Consider the following 18,101-nt stretch of genomic DNA (forward strand, 5'->3'; position numbering starts at 1 on the left):
TTGACCTCTCCTGTTAATCTGTTAACATTGTAGTATCTAGACCTCTCCTGTTAATCTGTTAACATTGTAGTATCTAGACCTCTCCTGTTAATCTGTTAACATTGTAGTATCTAGACCTCTCCTGTTAATCTGTTAACATTGTAGTATCTAGACCTCTCCTGTTAATCTGTTAACATTGTAGTATCTGGACCTCTTCTGTTAATCTGTTAACATTGTAGTATCTAGACCTCTCCTATTAATCTGTTAACATTGTAGTATCTAGACCTCTCCTGTTAATCTGTTAACATTGTAGTATCTAGACCTCTCCTGTTAATCTGTTAACATTGTAGTACCTAGACCTCTTCTGTGAAAATAGTAGTATATTGTGTTAGTATGAACTACTGGTTGATGACGATTTGGTTAGAACATAAATAACTGATCAATGAGGTTTAGATCTGATAGTTTCATAGAAACTGTGAATCCGGCTTTATGAATATATTGCTATATCATTGAAGAGTATTTAAGATTAAGGTCTATTTGGGTTTATTGAAAGAGACAAAAAATATTTGTTCCAAAGGGAAATCTTTATTTTCATCTATTCATCAAAGCTTCAAAGCAAACATTCCTTCAGTATCTAATAGTAATAAAACAGAACACGTCAAATCTAACACTGATACAACCTCAGTCTACAGAGAGGATTGACACATGAACTCAAGCAAAGCCCTCTGTTTGTCTACATGTCAGTGATCAATCAGACAGAGAACATCTGATCTCAGAACAGAGTCAAAGCAGAGGAACCAGCAGCCTCTCTCCACAGGGGTGTGTGACTGAGGGGTTCTACCCAGAACAGTCAGCCTTCCTCAGGGTCTTGGTGACTGGAGTCTGGGAATTCTGCTGGGCTTCACAGGTCACCTCTCCTGCCTTGGTCCACTCCTGGCCAGTGAGAGTCAGAGTGCTGCTCCAGCTGTATAGACCGTCCTTCTCCAGGACCCCGGGACTGGCCTCCTGCTTCTGGCTGGTCCCGTCCACTTTCCAGCTCATGGTCCAGTCTGAGGGGAAGCCCTTGTTGGCCAGACACGTCAGTGTGGCTGTTGTTGTACTGGACAGTTCCTCACTAGAGGGGGGCAGGACGGTGAGGGTGGGGGCACTGTTACCTGGAACAAACAGAACAACTCAACTGCATCAACTATGTCTAGAAGATTTATAAAAGCAATAGACATACAAATACATTGATTTGGAAATGCCTTCTAAATATAATGTAGTTAGACTGGTAAAAGGTTTGAAGAAAACACAAAACATAATATGATAGATATACAAAGAAGATTAATGAACAATATGAGTCAAGTGTAAGTGGTTAACTTTAGCGTTACTAGTATGTCAGATATTTTAGGATTGTTTCTGATCAGAATACTCAGAACATCTACAGTATATGAAGATAATCCAAGAGGTTGTATACAAACATAAGACTCTTTCACAAAGCAACAATAAATGCAATAATCAACACTTTAAGAGTTATAAAGTCTGCTCTCAAACAAATCAGACATACAAATACACCTACTATTTAACATTTTGATTGAATAAAATATTATTTGAAAGAAGGCTCAGTGAAAAGCAATAGAAAAATGCAATGTTTTTAAAATAAAGATTTATAAAATCGTAATATATTTAAGAAAGTAAAATAAAAATGTAATCAGAAAGAAATATGAAGAGAGCTTGTTACTTACTTCCAACATCAAGTCTGGTGCCGCTACCAAAAGTCCTCCACAGTGATACAATCCCTATTACTGCTCGTACAAAAACCTCCTGACCATTGGGGAAGCTGGATTTCTTTAGACTGTGGTTCAAATATCTAACTGTAATATGGTATGAATACTTGCCAAATATTGTTTTATCTTCTACATTTGAAAGAAAGTGTTTATTGTTTATTTTTTTTAAACCTGCTGTTTATTGTACATTTTCGACTATGTGCAGTGTGTTTATTCATACAACTAGTCTAAAATGTAGGCTAATCACTTCCATCTTTCAAAAATGCAGGTCAAATTTGATTAGATGTAATAACATTTATATTCCAATTGACCATAGTATGTGAAGGCCGTGTGTATTTAAAAAAAATCATCTTTAAAAGTTTTTTTTTTTAAATTCTTAATATTGAGGCTAAATGTATGAAGAAATTGAAACATGACATCAAAACGTGAATAAAACAGTTAATTTGGTGTTTACTTACTTCCAACATCAAGTCTGGTGCCACTACCAAAAGTCCACCACAGTGATACAATCCCTATTACTGCTCGTACAAAAACCTCTCTGTGTTGTGTTGCTGCAGCTGTTACAGTGAAGATCACTCATACAGAATCATAATAAACACTAATACACTTTAACATCTTCCAGGTAGAACAAACACTTCATAATAACATTTCTAGGTAGTACAAATATGAATTGTATCTTAAATCCAGATATGAGTCTTTTTTCCTTCCTCTGTGTATCAGGTGTTCTCCTAGTCTGGAGGTACAGTCCAGCATTAGATCAGTGTTGCTAGTATTCCTCCATATTGTCCATATGAAAGACAACAGCAGCAGCAGTAGTGATAGTGATCCATGTTGTATATTCCTTTATTAAACATGTTGATATCAGATTTAACAGTGGTGGTAAAGTCACAGAAGACAGACAACACTACCAGAGGAATCCTACCAGCTTAAGTTTAGAGAATTGTTCACTAACTGATTAGAGGAACTTATCTGAGAGACCAAGCATGAGTGAACAGACAGTTCATTATATCTGATGTGGCAGGGTCTACAGACAATCACAATCACGGATTACAAAAAGAAAACCAGCCCTGTTGCGAACATCGACGCCTTGCTCCCAGACAAATTAAACAATCTCTTTGCTCGCTTTGAGGACAATACAGTGCCACTGACATGGCCCGCTACCAAAGCCTGTGGGCTCTCCTTCTCCGTGGCCAATGTGAGTAAAACATTTACATGTGTTAACCCTCGCAAGGCTGCTGGCCCAGACTGCATCCCTAGCCGTGTCCTCAGAGCATGCGCAGACCAGCTGGCTGGTGTGTTTACAGACATATTCAATCAATCCCTATCCCAGTCTGTTGTCCCCACATGCTTCAAGATGGCCACCATTATTCCTGTTCCCAAGAAAGCTAAGGTAACTGAACTAAATGACTATCGCCCCGTAGCAGTCATTTCTGTCGTCATGAAGTGCTTTGAGAGACTAGTCAAGCATCATATCACCTCCACCCTACCTGACACCCTAGACCCACTCCAATTTGCCTACCGCCCCAATAGGTCCACAGGCGATGCCATCACACTGCACACTGCCCTTTCCCATTTGGACAAGAGGAATACCTATGTAAGAATGCTGTTCATTGACTACACCTCAGCATTCAACACCATAGTACCCTCCAAACTCCAAACTCATCATTAAGCTTGAGACCCTGGGTCTCGACCCCGCCCTGTGCAACTGGGTCCTGGACTTTCTGACGGGCCGCCCTCAGGTGGTGAAGGTTGGAAACAACATCTCTACTCCTCTGATCCTCAACACTGGGGCCCCACAAGGGTGCGTTCTCAGCCCTCTCCAGTACTCCCTGTCCATGCATGCCTCCAACTCAATCATCAAGTTTGCAGACGACACTACAGTGGTAGGCTTGATTACCAACAATGACAAGACGCACACTCTAGGAGCTCAGATGCAAAAATGTAAAATCCAACGTTTCGACAGCCAAGCTGTCGTCATCAGGGTATGATCACAAACACTGCGGGATGACTCATTTATATAGTGTCAAAAGACACACATGTGTCTGTAATCATGGCCAAGTGTGGCCTAATATCATTGGTTAATTCTCAATTATAAAAATGGCATACAAAGAACAGTGTACAAAAAAAACTAATGGATAGCATACGATCATAGATTCATTTTAGACTACACAAGCTTTTGTCACCAAAAACACTCACAAACTTTTTCAGATGCACAATCAAGAGCATCCTGTCAGGCTGTATCACCGCCTGGTACGGCAATTATAGAGGGTAGTACGTTCTGCACAATGCATCACCGGGGGCAAGATACCTGCCCTCCAGGACACCTACAGCACCTGATGTCACAGGAAGACCAAAAAGATCATCAAGGACAACAACCACCCAAGCCACTGCCTGTTCACCCCGCTATCATCCAGAAGGCAAAGTCAGTACAGGTGCATCATAGCTGAGACCGAGAGACTGAAAAACAGCTTCTATCTCAAGGCCATCAGACTGTTAAACAGCCATCACTAACATAGAGAGGCTGCTGCCAACATACAGACTCAATCTCTGGCCATCCCTAGTCACTTTAAATAACGCCTCTTTTATAATGTTTACATGTCCTACATTACTCATCTCTTATGCATATACTGTCTTCTATACCATCTACTGCATCTTGCCTACGCCGCACGACCGTCGCTCATCCATATATTTATACATAGATATTCTTATTCATCCCTTTACATTTGTATGTATAAGGTAGTCGTTGTGATTTTGTTAGATTACTTGTTAGATATTACTGCACTGTCGGAGCTAGAAGCACAAGCATTTCGCTACACTCGCATTAACATCTATTAACCATGTGTACGTGACCAATAACATTTGATTTGATCATCATCAGAATAAAACTATAATGGTGGTGTGACATAGAAGTTACTGTACATTAGTTATCTGAGTAAACAGTTGCTGTTTGATGTTATAAAAGCTGTGACATGAAGGATACAATACTCTAATCATTGAGAGGAGAGGAGAGGGTCAGTTACTACTACTACTCTATAACATTAGAAGAGGAGCGGGTCAGTTACTACTACTACTCTATAACATTAGGAGAGGAGAGGGTCAGTTACAACTACTCTATAACATTAGGAAAGGGTCAGTTACTACTACTACTCTATAACATTAGAAGAGGAGAGAGTCAGTTACTACTACTACTACTCTATAGCATTAGAAGAGGAGAGGGTCAGTTACTACTACTACTACTCTATAACATTAGAAGAGGAGAGGGTCAGTTACTACTACTCTATAACATTAGAAGAGGAGAGGGTCAGTTACTACTACTACTCTATAACATTAGAAGAGGAGAGGGTCAGTTACTACTACTACTACTCTATAACATTAGGAGAGGAGAGTGTCCGTTATTACTACTACTCTATAACATTAGGAGAGGAGAGGGACTGTTACTACTACTACTACTCTATAACATTAGGAGATGAGAGGGTCAGTTACTACTACTAGTCTATAACATTAGGAGAGGAGAGGGTCAGTTACTACTACGACTCTATAACATTAGGAGAGGAGAGGGACAGTTACTACTACTACTCTATAACATTAGAAGAGGAGAGAGTCAGTTACTACTACTACTACTCTATAACATTAGGAGAGGGGAGGGACAGTTACTACTACTACTACTACTCTATAACATTAGAAGAGGAGAGGGTCAGTAACTACTACTACTACTCTATAACATTAGGAGAGGGTCAGTTACTACTACTACTATATAACATTAGGAGAGGGTCAGTTACTACTACTACTCTATAACATTAGGAGAGGGTCAGTTACTACTACTACTCTATAAAATTAGGAGAGGAGAGGGTCAGTTACTACTACTACTCTATAACATTAGGAGAGGGTCAGTTACTACTACGACTCTATAACATTAGGAGAGGAGAGGGTCAGTTACTACTACTAATCTATAACATTAGGAGAGGAGAGGGTCAGTTACTACTACTACTCTATAACATTAGGAGATGAGAGGGTCAGTTACTACTACTACTCTATAACATTAGGAGAGGAGAGGGTCAGTTACTACTACTACTCTATAACATTAGGAGAGGAGAGGGTCAGTTACAACTGCTACTCTAAAACATTAGAAGATGAGAGGGTCAGTTACTACTACTACTATATAACATTAGGAGATGAGAGGGTCAGTTACTACTACTACTATATAACATTAGGAGAGGAGAGGGTCAGTTACTACTACTACTATATAACATTAGGAGAGGAGAGAGTCAGTTACTACTACTACTATATAACATTAGGAGATGAGAGGGTCAGTTACTACTACTACTATATAACATTAGGAGAGGAGAGGGTCAGTTACTACTACTACTATATAAAATTAGGAGAGGAGAGAGTCAGTTACTACTACTACTATATAACATTAGGAGATGAGAGGGTCAGTTACTACTACTACTATATAACATTAGGAGAGGAGAGGGTCAGTTACTACTACTACTATATAACATTAGGAGAGGAGAGGGTCAGTTACTACTACTACTATATAACATTAGGAGAGGAGAGGGTCAGTTACTACTACTACTCTATAACATTAGGAGATGAGAGGGTCAGTTACTACTACTACTATATAACATTAGGAGAGGAGAGGGTCAGTTACTACTACTACTATATAACATTAGGAGAGGAGAGGATCAGTTACTACTACTACTACTCTATAACATTAGGAGAGGAGAGGGTCAGTTACTACTACTACTATATAACATTAGGAGAGCAGAGGATCAGTTACTACTACTACTACTCTATAACATTAGGAGAGGAGAGGGTCAGTTACTACTACTGCACTATAACATTAGGAGAGGAGAGGGACAGTTACTACTACTACTCTATAACATTAGGAGAGGAGAGGGTCAGTTACTACTACTACTATATAACATTAGGAGAGGAGCGGGTCAGTTACTACTACTACTCTATAACATTAGGAGAGGAGAGGGTCAGTTACTACTACTACTACTCTATAACATTAAGAGAGGAGAGGGTCAGTTACTACTACTACTCTATAACATTAGAAGAGGAGAGGGTCAGTTACTACTACTCTATAACATTAGAAGAGGAGATGGTCAGTTACTACTACTACTCTATAACATTAGAAGAGGAGAGGGTCAGTTACTACTACTACTACTCTATAACATTAGGAGAGGAGAGTGTCCGTTACTACTACTACTCTATAACATTAGGAGAGGAGAGGGACAGTTACTAGTACTACTATATAACATTAGGAGAGGAGATGGTCAGTTACTACCACTACTCTATAACATTAGGAGAGGAGAGGGTCAGTTACTACTACTACTCTATAACATTAGGAGAGGAGAGGGTCAGTTACTACTATTATATAACATTAGGAGAGGGTCAGTTAATACTACTACTCTATAACATTAGGAGAGGGTCAGTTACTACTACTACTCTATAACATTAGGAGAGGAGAGGGTCAGTTACTACTACTATTCTATAACATTAGGAGAGGGTCAGTTACTACTACTACTCTATAACATTAGGAGAGGAGAGGGTCAGTTACTACTACTACTCTAAAACATTAGAAGATGAGAGGGTCAGTTACTACTACTACTATATAACATTAGGAGATGAGAGGGTCAGTTACTACTACTACTATATAACATTAGGAGAGGAGAGGGTCAGTTACTACTACTACTATATAACATTAGGAGAGGAGAGAGTCAGTTACTACTACTACTCTATAACATTAGGAGATGAGAGGGTCAGTTACTCCTACTACTATATAACATTAGGAGAGGAGAGGGTCAGTTAATACTACTACTATATAACATTAGGAGAGGAGATGATCAGTTACTACTACTACTACTCTATAACATTAGGAGAGGAGAGGGTCAGTTACTACTACTACTATATAACATTAGGAGAGGAGAGGATCAGTTACTACTACTACTACTCTATAACATTAGGAGATGAGAGGGTCAGTTACTACTACTACTCTATAACATTAGGAGAGGAGAGGGAAAGTTACTACTACTACTATATAACATTAGGAGAGGAGAGGGTCAGTTACTACTACTACTACTCTATAACATTAAGAGAGGAGAGGGTCAGTTACTACTACTACTCTATAACATTAGGAGAGGAGAGGGGAGGGACAGTTACTACTACTACTACTACTCTATAACATTAGGAGAGGAGAGGGACAGTTACTACTACTACTCTATAACATTAGGAGAGGAGAGGGTCAGTTACTACTACTACTACTCTATAACATTAGGAGATGCGAGGGACAGTTACTACTACTACTCTATAACATTAGGAGAGGAGAGGGTCAGTTACTACTACTACTACTCTATAACATTAGGAGAGGAGAGGGTCAGTTACTACTACTACTCTATAACATTAGGAGAGGAGAGGGTCAGTTACTACTACTACTATATAACATTAGGAGAGGAGAGGGCCAATTACTACTACTACTCTATAACATTAGGAGAGGAGAGGGCCAGTTACTACTACTACTCTATAACATTAGGAGAGGAGAGGGTCAGTTACTACTATTACTACTCTATAACATTAGGAGAGGAGAGGGTCAGTTACTACTACTACTACTCTATAACATTAGGAGAGGAGAGGGCCAGTTACTACTACTACTACTCTATAACATTAGGAGAGGAGAGGGACAGTTACTACTACTACTCTATAACATTAGGAGAGGAGAGGGTCAGTTACTACTACTACTACTCTATAACATTAGGAGAGGAGAGGGTCAGTTACTACTACTACTACTCTATAACAATAGGAGATGAGAGGGTCAGTTACTACTACTACTACTATATAACATTAGGAGAGGAGAGGGTCAGTTACTACTACTACTCTATAACATTAGGAGAGGAGAGGGACAGTTACTACTACTACTCTATAACATTAGGAGAGGAGAGGGTCAGTTACTACTACTCTATAACATTAGGAGAGGAGAGGGTCAGTTACTACTACTAGTCTATAACATTAGGAGAGGGTCAGTTACTACTACTACTCTATAACATTAGGAGAGGAGAGGGTCAGTTACTACTACTACTACTCTATAACATTAGGAGAGGAGAGGGTCAGTTACTACTACTACTCTATAACATTAGGAGAGGAGAGGGTCAGTTACTACTACTACTACTCTATAACATTAGGAGAGGAGAGGGTCAGTTACTACTACTATATAACATTAGGAGAGGGTCAGTTACTACTACGACTCTATAACATTAGGAGAGGGTCAGTTACTACTACTACTCTATAACATTAGGAGAGGAGAGGGTCAGTTACTACTACTACTCTATAACATTAGGAGAGGGTCAGTTACTACTACTACTCTATAACATTAGGAGAGGAGAGGGTCAGTTACTACTACTACTCTATAACATTAGGAGAGGAGAGGGTCAGTTACTACTACTACTCTATAACATTAGGAGATGAGAGGGTCAGTTACTACTACTACTCTATAACATTAGGGGAGGAGAGGGTCAGTTACTACTACTACTCTATAACATTAGGAGAGGAGAGGGTCAGTTACAACTGCTACTCTAAAACATTAGAAGATGAGAGGGTCAGTTACTACTACTACTATATAACATTAGGAGATGAGAGGGTCAGTTACTACTACTACTATATAACATTAGGAGAGGAGAGGGTCAGTTACTACTACTACTATATAACATTAGGAGAGGAGAGAGTCAGTTACTACTACTACTCTATAACATTAGGAGATGAGAGGGTCAGTTACTACTACTACTATATAACATTAGGAGAGGAGAGGGTCAGTTACTACTACTACTATATAACATTAGGAGAGGAGAGGGTCAGTTACTACTACTACTACTCCATAACATTAGGAGAGGAGAGGGTCAGTTACTACTACTGCTCTATAACATTAGGAGAGGAGAGGGACAGTTACTACTACTACTCTATAACATTAGGAGATGAGAGGGTCAGTTACTACTACTACTATATAACATTAGGAGAAGAGAGGGTCAGTTACTACTACTACTACTATATAACATTAGGAGAGGAGAGGGACAGTTACTACTACTACTCTATAACATTAGGAGAGGAGAGGGACAGTTACTACTACTACTATATAACATTAGGAGAGGAGAGGGCCAGTTACTACTACTACTCTATAACATTAGGAGAGGAGAGGGACAGTTACTACTACTACTACTCTATAACATTAGGAGAGGAGAGGGTCAGTTTCTACTACTGCTCTATAACATTAGGAGAGGAGAGGGACAGTTACTACTACTACTATATAACATTAGGAGAGGAGAGGGTCAGTTACTACTACTCTATAACATTAGGAGAGGAGAGGGTCAGTTACTACTACTAGTCTATAACATTAGGAGAGGGTCAGTTACTACTACTACTCTATAACATTAGGAGAGGAGAGGGTCAGTTACTACTACTACTACTCTATAACATTAGGAGAGGAGAGGGTCAGTTACTACTACTACTCTATAACATTAGGAGAGGAGAGGGTCAGTTACTACTACTACTACTCTATAACATTAGGAGAGGAGAGGGTCAGTTACTACTACTATATAACATTAGGAGAGGGTCAGTTACTACTACGACTCTATAACATTAGGAGAGGGTCAGTTACTACTACTAGTCTATAACATTAGGAGAGGAGAGGGTCAGTTACTACTACTACTCTATAACATTAGGAGAGGAGAGGGTCAGTTACTACTACTACTCTATAACATTGGGAGATGAGAGGGTCAGTTACTACTACTACTCTATAACATTAGGAGAGGAGAGGGTCAGTTACTACTACTACTCTATAACATTAGGAGAGGAGAGGGTCAGTTACAACTGCTACTCTAAAACATTAGAAGATGAGAGGGTCAGTTAGTACTACTACTATATAACATTAGGAGATGAGAGGGTCAGTTACTACTACTACTATATAACATTAGGAGAGGAGAGGGTCAGTTACTACTACTACTATATAACATTAGGAGAGGAGAGAGTCAGTTACTACTACTACTCTATAACATTAGGAGATGAGAGGGTCAGTTACTACTACTACTATATAACATTAGGAGAGGGGAGGGACAGTTACTACTACTACTACTCTATAACATTAGGAGATGAGAGGGTCAGTTACTACTACTACTACTCTATAACATTAGGAGATGAGAGGGTCAGTTACTACTACTACTACTCTATAACATTAGGAGAGGAGAGGGTCAGTTACTAATACTACTACTCTATAACATTAGGAGAGGAGAGGGTCAGTTACTACTACTGCTCTATAACATTAGGAGAGGAGAGGGACAGTTACTACTACTACTCTATAACATTAGGAGAGGGTCAGTTACTACTACTACTCTATAACATTAGGAGAGGAGAGGGACAGTTACTACTACTACTATATAACATTAGGAGAGGAGAGGGCCAGTTACTACTACTACTACTCTATAACATTAGGAGAGGAGAGGGACAGTTACTACTACTACTCTATAACATTAGGAGAGGAGAGGGTCAGTTACTACTACTACTCTATAACATTAGGAGAGGAGAGGGTCAGTTACTACTACTACTCTATGACATTAGGAGAGGAGAGGGTCAGTTACTACTACTACTCTATAACATTAGGAGAGGAGAGGGTCAGTTACTACTACTACTCTATAACATTAGGAGAGGAGAGGGTCAGTTACAACTGCTACTCTAAAACATTAGAAGATGAGAGGGTCAGTTAGTACTACTACTATATAACATTAGGAGATGAGAGGGTCAGTTACTACTACTACTATATAACATTAGGAGAGGAGAGGGTCAGTTACTACTACTACTATATAACATTAGGAGAGGAGAGAGTCAGTTACTACTACTACTCTATAACATTAGGAGATGAGAGGGTCAGTTACTACTACTACTATATAACATTAGGAGAGGAGAGGGTCAGTTACTACTACTACTATATAACATTAGGAGAGGAGAGGGTCAGTTACTACTACTACTACTCTATAACATTAGGAGAGGAGAGGGTCAGTTACTACTACTGCTCTATAACATTAGGAGAGGAGAGGGACAGTTACTACTACTACTCTATAACATTAGGAGAGGAGAGGGTCAGTTACTACTACTACTATATAACATTAGGAGAAGAGAGGGTCAGTTACTACTACTACTACTATATAACATTAGGAGAGGAGAGGGACAGTTACTACTACTACTCTATAACATTAGGAGAGGAGAGGGGAGGGACAGTTACTACTACTACTACTCTATAACATTAGGAGATGAGAGGGTCAGTTACTACTACTACTACTCTATAACATTAGGAGATGAGAGGGTCAGTTACTACTACTACTACTCTATAACATTAGGAGAGGAGAGGGTCAGTTACTAATACTACTACTCTATAACATTAGGAGAGGAGAGGGTCAGTTACTACTACTACTCTATAACATTAGGAGAGGAGAGGGACAGTTACTACTACTACTATATAACAGACCTCCCAACTTATTAAACACATTATTTGGAATGAAATACCATATTGAATCAGTATTAATCAAACATTTTTTTAACCAGTTGATCTTGAAAGTGTTATTTATGTCAACAAAATCCAACCCTTCCAGACTGCATTCAGCTCTTTTGTTAGAAAGGACTGACTTTTTGTCACGATCATCGTACAGAGAGGACCAAGGTGCAGCGTGAGTTGAGTTCCACATCTTTTATTTAAAGTGAAACATCAAAAAACAATAAACAAACAATGAACGTGATAGCCGGGGTGCAACATGCTGTCACGGTTGTCGTCGTCAGACGAAACAGAGAAATCATCGTCTGAGAAAGTTGACCAATACGCAGCGGCTTGCGTGCTCATCATGATATTTATTAAACTGTGAACACCAAAACAATAACCATGAACGACTCCAGACAGGCTAACAGGCTACTTACAAAATAATAGCAGTGTTAACACAACCACCCACAAACGCAAGTGACAAACATCACTCCTAAATATATGACTCCCAATCAGGAACAACAATAACCAGCTGTCCCTGATCGGGAGCCACACAGACCAACATAGAAACACAACACCCAGAACAAACATACACAGACATCTTCTGCCACGTCCTGACCAAAATACTACACAACTACACCCTCTGCTGGTCAGGACGTGACACATGCACACACACAAAAACAATATCCCACAAAGCAGGTGGGAACGATGAACCACTTAAATATGATCCCCAATTAGAGACAACAATAATCAGCTGCCTCTAATTGGGAACCATACAAAACTCCAACATAGAAATATTATGACTATAACACCACCCTAGTCACGCTCTGACCTAAACACCATAGAGAACCAAGGGCTCTCTATGATCAGGGCTTGACACTTTTTTAGTTTGTGAGACTTATTTTTCCAGATGATGTCAAGAAAGATCTTTTTGGTCTCTTTACAAGAGGAAGGATATACAAATAAAGACAATAAGGTGTACACAAAATGAGACAGTCCCTCTGCCTTGGACAGAAGTCCTCTCCCAAGTATAAAAATATCTCTTTGTAGCCAATTATGAAATATATTTTTGGTTTTCTTAATTTTAGGAGAGAAATTCATATGTTGTCTGACTAAGTAGTTTTTTGACAGATGTATTCCTAAATATTTAAAACAGCCCTTAACAGGAATATTTTCTAATTATTTTTAAACATAGGGTTTCACATTAAGAAACATTCAGTTTTAATCCTGATGCAATAGAAAATGCAGTTATAGCATTAAGAGCATGGGCGACCTGGTCTTTGTCTCTTAAAAAATGAGTAGTATCATCAGCCAGTTGGGAAATGTTGATTTCTTTGTTAAAAATGGTTAAGCCATACAAATTTGCATTATTTAGAATATCTAGAGATAGAAGTTCCACAACCAAAATGAATAGAAATGGCGAAATTGGGAATCCCTGTCGTACACTTCTGTTGATACTGAATCTTTTGGAAATATTAAGGTTCAGTAACACAGAACTATTTATATCTTTGTAAAACATGCGAATTACCTTGATAAAATTTTCACCGAATCCAAAAAGTTTAAGAGACCTAAAGAGAAATTCATGTTCAATTGTGTCAAAGGCTTTACAGAAGTCCAAAAATAAAACAACCACATCTGAGTCAATTGCATCTGAATAATCTATTACGTCCAAGACTAAACGAATGTTAGAGCTTATGTGACGGCCCTTCATAAATCCTGTTTGAGTCTCATTTATAATGGTACCTATTCCTTTCTTTAATCTTTTGGCATAAACTAGAGCAATCAATTTGTAATCAATATTTAATAAAGTAATTGGTCTCCAATTGTCAATGAGAGAAGGGTCTTTATCGAGCTTCGGAATCAGTGAGATAAGGCCCTGTTTCATAGTTGAGACCATTTCCCCTCTTTTAATGCAATCTTGAAACATATTAAAAATCGTGTCTTCTAGTAACTCCCAAAACTGTCTATAGAATTCGACTGATAGGCCATCAGGGCCAGGTGATTTCCCTTTTTTCATTGAATTCAGAGCCTCTCTAATTTCTTCAATTGACACAAGTGAATTGCAAACTGAGTGGAAATCATCCTCAGTTACAGGGACATAATTCCGAATGTGGCAAATGTAGCTTTCACAGCCATCTTCCTGAAATTGAGAGCTGTAAAGGTTTCCATAAGGAATTGACAAATGATGATATTGTATTGGGATCTTTGCATAGAACATCGTTAATTTTGAGTGCAGTTATGGATTTTCTTTTGTAGTTTCTCTTTTCGAGTGCAAAAAAGTAACTAGTGTTTCTTTCCCCCTCTTCAGTCAATTTTGCTCTTGACCTTACAAAGGCACCCTTTGCCAGATCTGTGTAAAGCTATTCTAATTCTAGTTGTAAAGACTTGAATACAGACTCCTCTTCTTCAGATAGATTATCTTTCTTTAGAAAGCTGTCAAGCTTGCTCATCAGCTCTTTTTCTCTAGGGTTCTTTAAGTGCATCAGCTCTTTGGCACGTTTAATGGTTACCACTCTGACTTTATATTTGAAAAATTCCCATCTACTTCCATGTCCCAAGTCTTTCCTTGCAAAAATATCTTTGGCTAACGATTTGATGTTTTCAATGAGAGTAGTATCTTTAAGAAGTATGTTTAATTTCCAATATCCTCGAGTACCTTTTGATTTTTTAGTAGCTAGTAAATTCAGGGAAATCAAGTGATGATCAGAAAAGAGAGCCAACTGATGATCTACATCTATAACAAATTGTAACAAAAAGGGGGAAATCAGGAATAAATCTATTCTAGATTTACGTGACATGGTTTTGTTGGTCCGGGTATAACCCTTTGCATCTGGATTGAAATAACACCAGGCATCAACAACACAGAGATCCTTGCATAATGTAGTGATGATATTGCTATTTTGAGGGCTTTGACTCGTTCTAGGAGGAAAACGATCAACAGACACATCAGGTGTTTCATTAAAATCCCCTGAAATAATTAGAAAAGCCTTTGTATTTGTTGTTTAAATCCTGTACTTTCCTGGTAAATTGGGTAAAAAGGGTCTTATTTGGAGCAAGTGAGTTATGTCCATATACATTACAAATGATGAGAATTGCATTGTCAAGTTTAACAGTTACTATGACCCATCTCCCATCTGTGAAGATGTGAATTCTAGAACATCACCTTTAAAGTTGTGAATAAGTGTCAAAACACCAGCAGAATGGTTTGACCCATGACTGAAATAGGCCATATCTCCCCATTGTGACTTCCAAAATCTCAAGTCACTTTCACACGAATGAGTTTCCTGAAGAAGGACAAAATCTGTGTTACTGCATTTACAATATAAAAATACGATCTCTTAAAACCCTAGCATTCAGACTAACAATATTGAGTGAGTTGAAAACGAACTCCTGCATTAAAAAAGAAAATAACACAAATTAGATAACAGAAGTAGTAATGTGAACAATAAAACAAACATTGAACCTTGAGAGGATTACTCCGACGGAAAACTACTCTCAGCTGAGGTAGCGGTGGTTAACAGTATAACAAATCTATTTACCTTTTTTTCTTTTTTTAATAGTTGGCAAGTGTTCATCAGTTGTGGTTCGAACAGAACATTTACTCGTGGCAGTACCTTAACTGTACTCTTGACAGTACTCACAGTTCCAGTTTGGTTAATGTCAACAGAGTTACCCAGTAATCATTCTTCCTACGATAAACGCGTGTGGGCCCTTGAACTCAGCCTTCTTTCCCTCTTGTCGTGACTTCTGTATAAGCGGCCACAGTTTCTCCCTGGCAGTCTGATCCTGCGGTATCAGAGCTTCTTTGATGCGGAGCTTCTTCTCGTCCAGAAACTTGTTCCGCTTGGCCATTCTCCAGATTATGTCCCTGTAATGGCGCATAGTTAAGCGCAAGATGATATTGCAAGGGGGTCCATCAGATCTTCGTTTCCCAAGTCGATGTACCACATCAACCACGTCTCTTAGCTTGTCTTTGATGCACGGAGCCACCTTTCCCAGGATATTAATGACTGCTTCCCTAATATCCTCTCCCTCTACCTCTTTTACACCTTGGATTTTCAGATTCCACCTGCGAGCGTACCTTTGAAGTTCAGCTACATTCTCACACAGCTCATTATTTTGGGATTGCAGTTTGTTCAACTTATTCTCTAGGAACCTTTTCTTTCCCTTGTTCTCGCTCACAATTTTGTGTAGCTGACTGACAGTTTCTGACAAATTATCGATCTTCTTTGATGTTTCTTCTGTAGCCGGCTCTATGATGGACACTTTGGAGAGCGTGGTGTCTATTTTAGTAGTCAGGGACTGGATTGCAGAGAAAAGTTCAGACTTGGAAATGTCCTCTTTTACTTTATTTACCAATGGATTTTTAATTGGGGTCTGAGGTAAAGAGGTTGCAGGACTTTCATCCTGGTCAGTTTTGTTCTTTCTCTTGCTTGAATTCGTGGCTTCTTGTGTATCCATGCTGATCGTTGTGGCTAGCTAGCATGTCTGCCGTCTTCTGTGAGACTTGGATATTCTGTCTACTATTGTCTTTCTGTCGTGTTCTTCACATTCAACTTGACAAAATGAACTCTAAACTTATCCTATGTTGCTAAAACAAGTTATTGTTAGTTTCTTTCAACATTGATAGCCAATATTAGACTGTTAACCACCTAACCCTCAATGTTGCTTTGACGAGCGAGAAAACATTCTCTCTCACAGCGACGCCATCTTGGCTTCCCCTGGTTCTCCATCTAGATTCAGCGGCAGTGGATCTCATAGTGACATCACTCTGACCATCAGTGGAGTCCAGGCTGAAGATACAGGAGATTACTACGGTCAGAGTAGACACACTGGTAATGTGTTCACCCAGTGACACAGAGCCGTACAAAGACCTCCCTCAGTCAGACTGCACAGTGACTGTACTGCTACAGCTGAGACCTACTAAAGTTCCTGAGGGGGATGAGAACAATGGTCACTAGAGGAGCTCAACTGTAACATGTGACAATATTAGAAAGCAATCATTCAGACCATCCTCATCATCATCATGGTTAAGACATAGTTTTTGTCATGGTCTTTAAGTGTATATAAAAGTTATTTGATGTTTTGAAACACCTATCCATATGCAAAGCAAGATCTACAGAAGTAAAACAAAAGGTGTTATGACCTCAACATTACTTCAAAGTTACATTCACTTCAGCCCCCCAAAACAAGTCCTCATATGGACCTCAACCAAATGTCTGATTTAAATGAATGTGATCTTCTAGCATTATATTAACTATTTTGATGAGCAGGTTACTGACTGTTACATATGTTAATGAGACATGATGCTGGACTCAAACATAAGACACATTTACACTACATACAGTATCTAAACTCGTCCTCTCACTGTCAAATGCATTTGCTTTCAGCAAACGTAACGTGTAAATATTTGTATGAACATAAGATTCAACAACTGAGACAAAAACTGAACAAGTTCCACAGACATTTGACTAAAATAAATGGAACAATGTGTCCCTGAACAAAGGGCGGGTCAAAATCAAAAATAACAGTCAGTATCTGGTGTGGCCACCAGCTGCATTGAGTACTGCAGCGCATCTCCTCCTCATGGACTGCACCAGATTTGCCAGTTCTTGCTGTGAGATGTTACCCCACTCTTCCACCAAGGCACCTGCAAGTTCCCGGACATTTCTGGGGGGAATGGCCCTAGCCCTCACCCTCCGATCCAACAGGTCCCAGACGTGCTCAATGGGATTGAGATCCGAGCTCTACGCTGGCCATGGCAGAACACTGACATTCCTGTCTTGCAGGAAATCATGCACAGAACAAGCAGTATGGCTGGTGGCATTGTCATGCTGAAG

The 18,101-nt window shown here is 39.2% G+C and overlaps 1 gene segment (V, D, J or C); it reads right to left on the bottom strand.

The window, feature by feature from the left end:
- Positions 1 to 544: 544 nt before the first annotated feature.
- LOC115180129 (Ig kappa-b4 chain C region-like) lies at positions 545 to 16,113 on the bottom strand. The segment is given in 3 exon segments: positions 545 to 1,133; positions 2,204 to 2,321; positions 15,955 to 16,113. Coding segments are annotated over 3 exon segments (594 nt in total).
- Positions 16,114 to 18,101: the final 1,988 nt, after the last annotated feature.

The sequence above is a fragment of the Salmo trutta genome, chromosome 40, assembly GCF_901001165.1.
Source record: "Salmo trutta chromosome 40, fSalTru1.1, whole genome shotgun sequence".
In the NCBI taxonomy this organism is placed as follows: Eukaryota; Metazoa; Chordata; class Actinopteri; order Salmoniformes; family Salmonidae; genus Salmo; species Salmo trutta.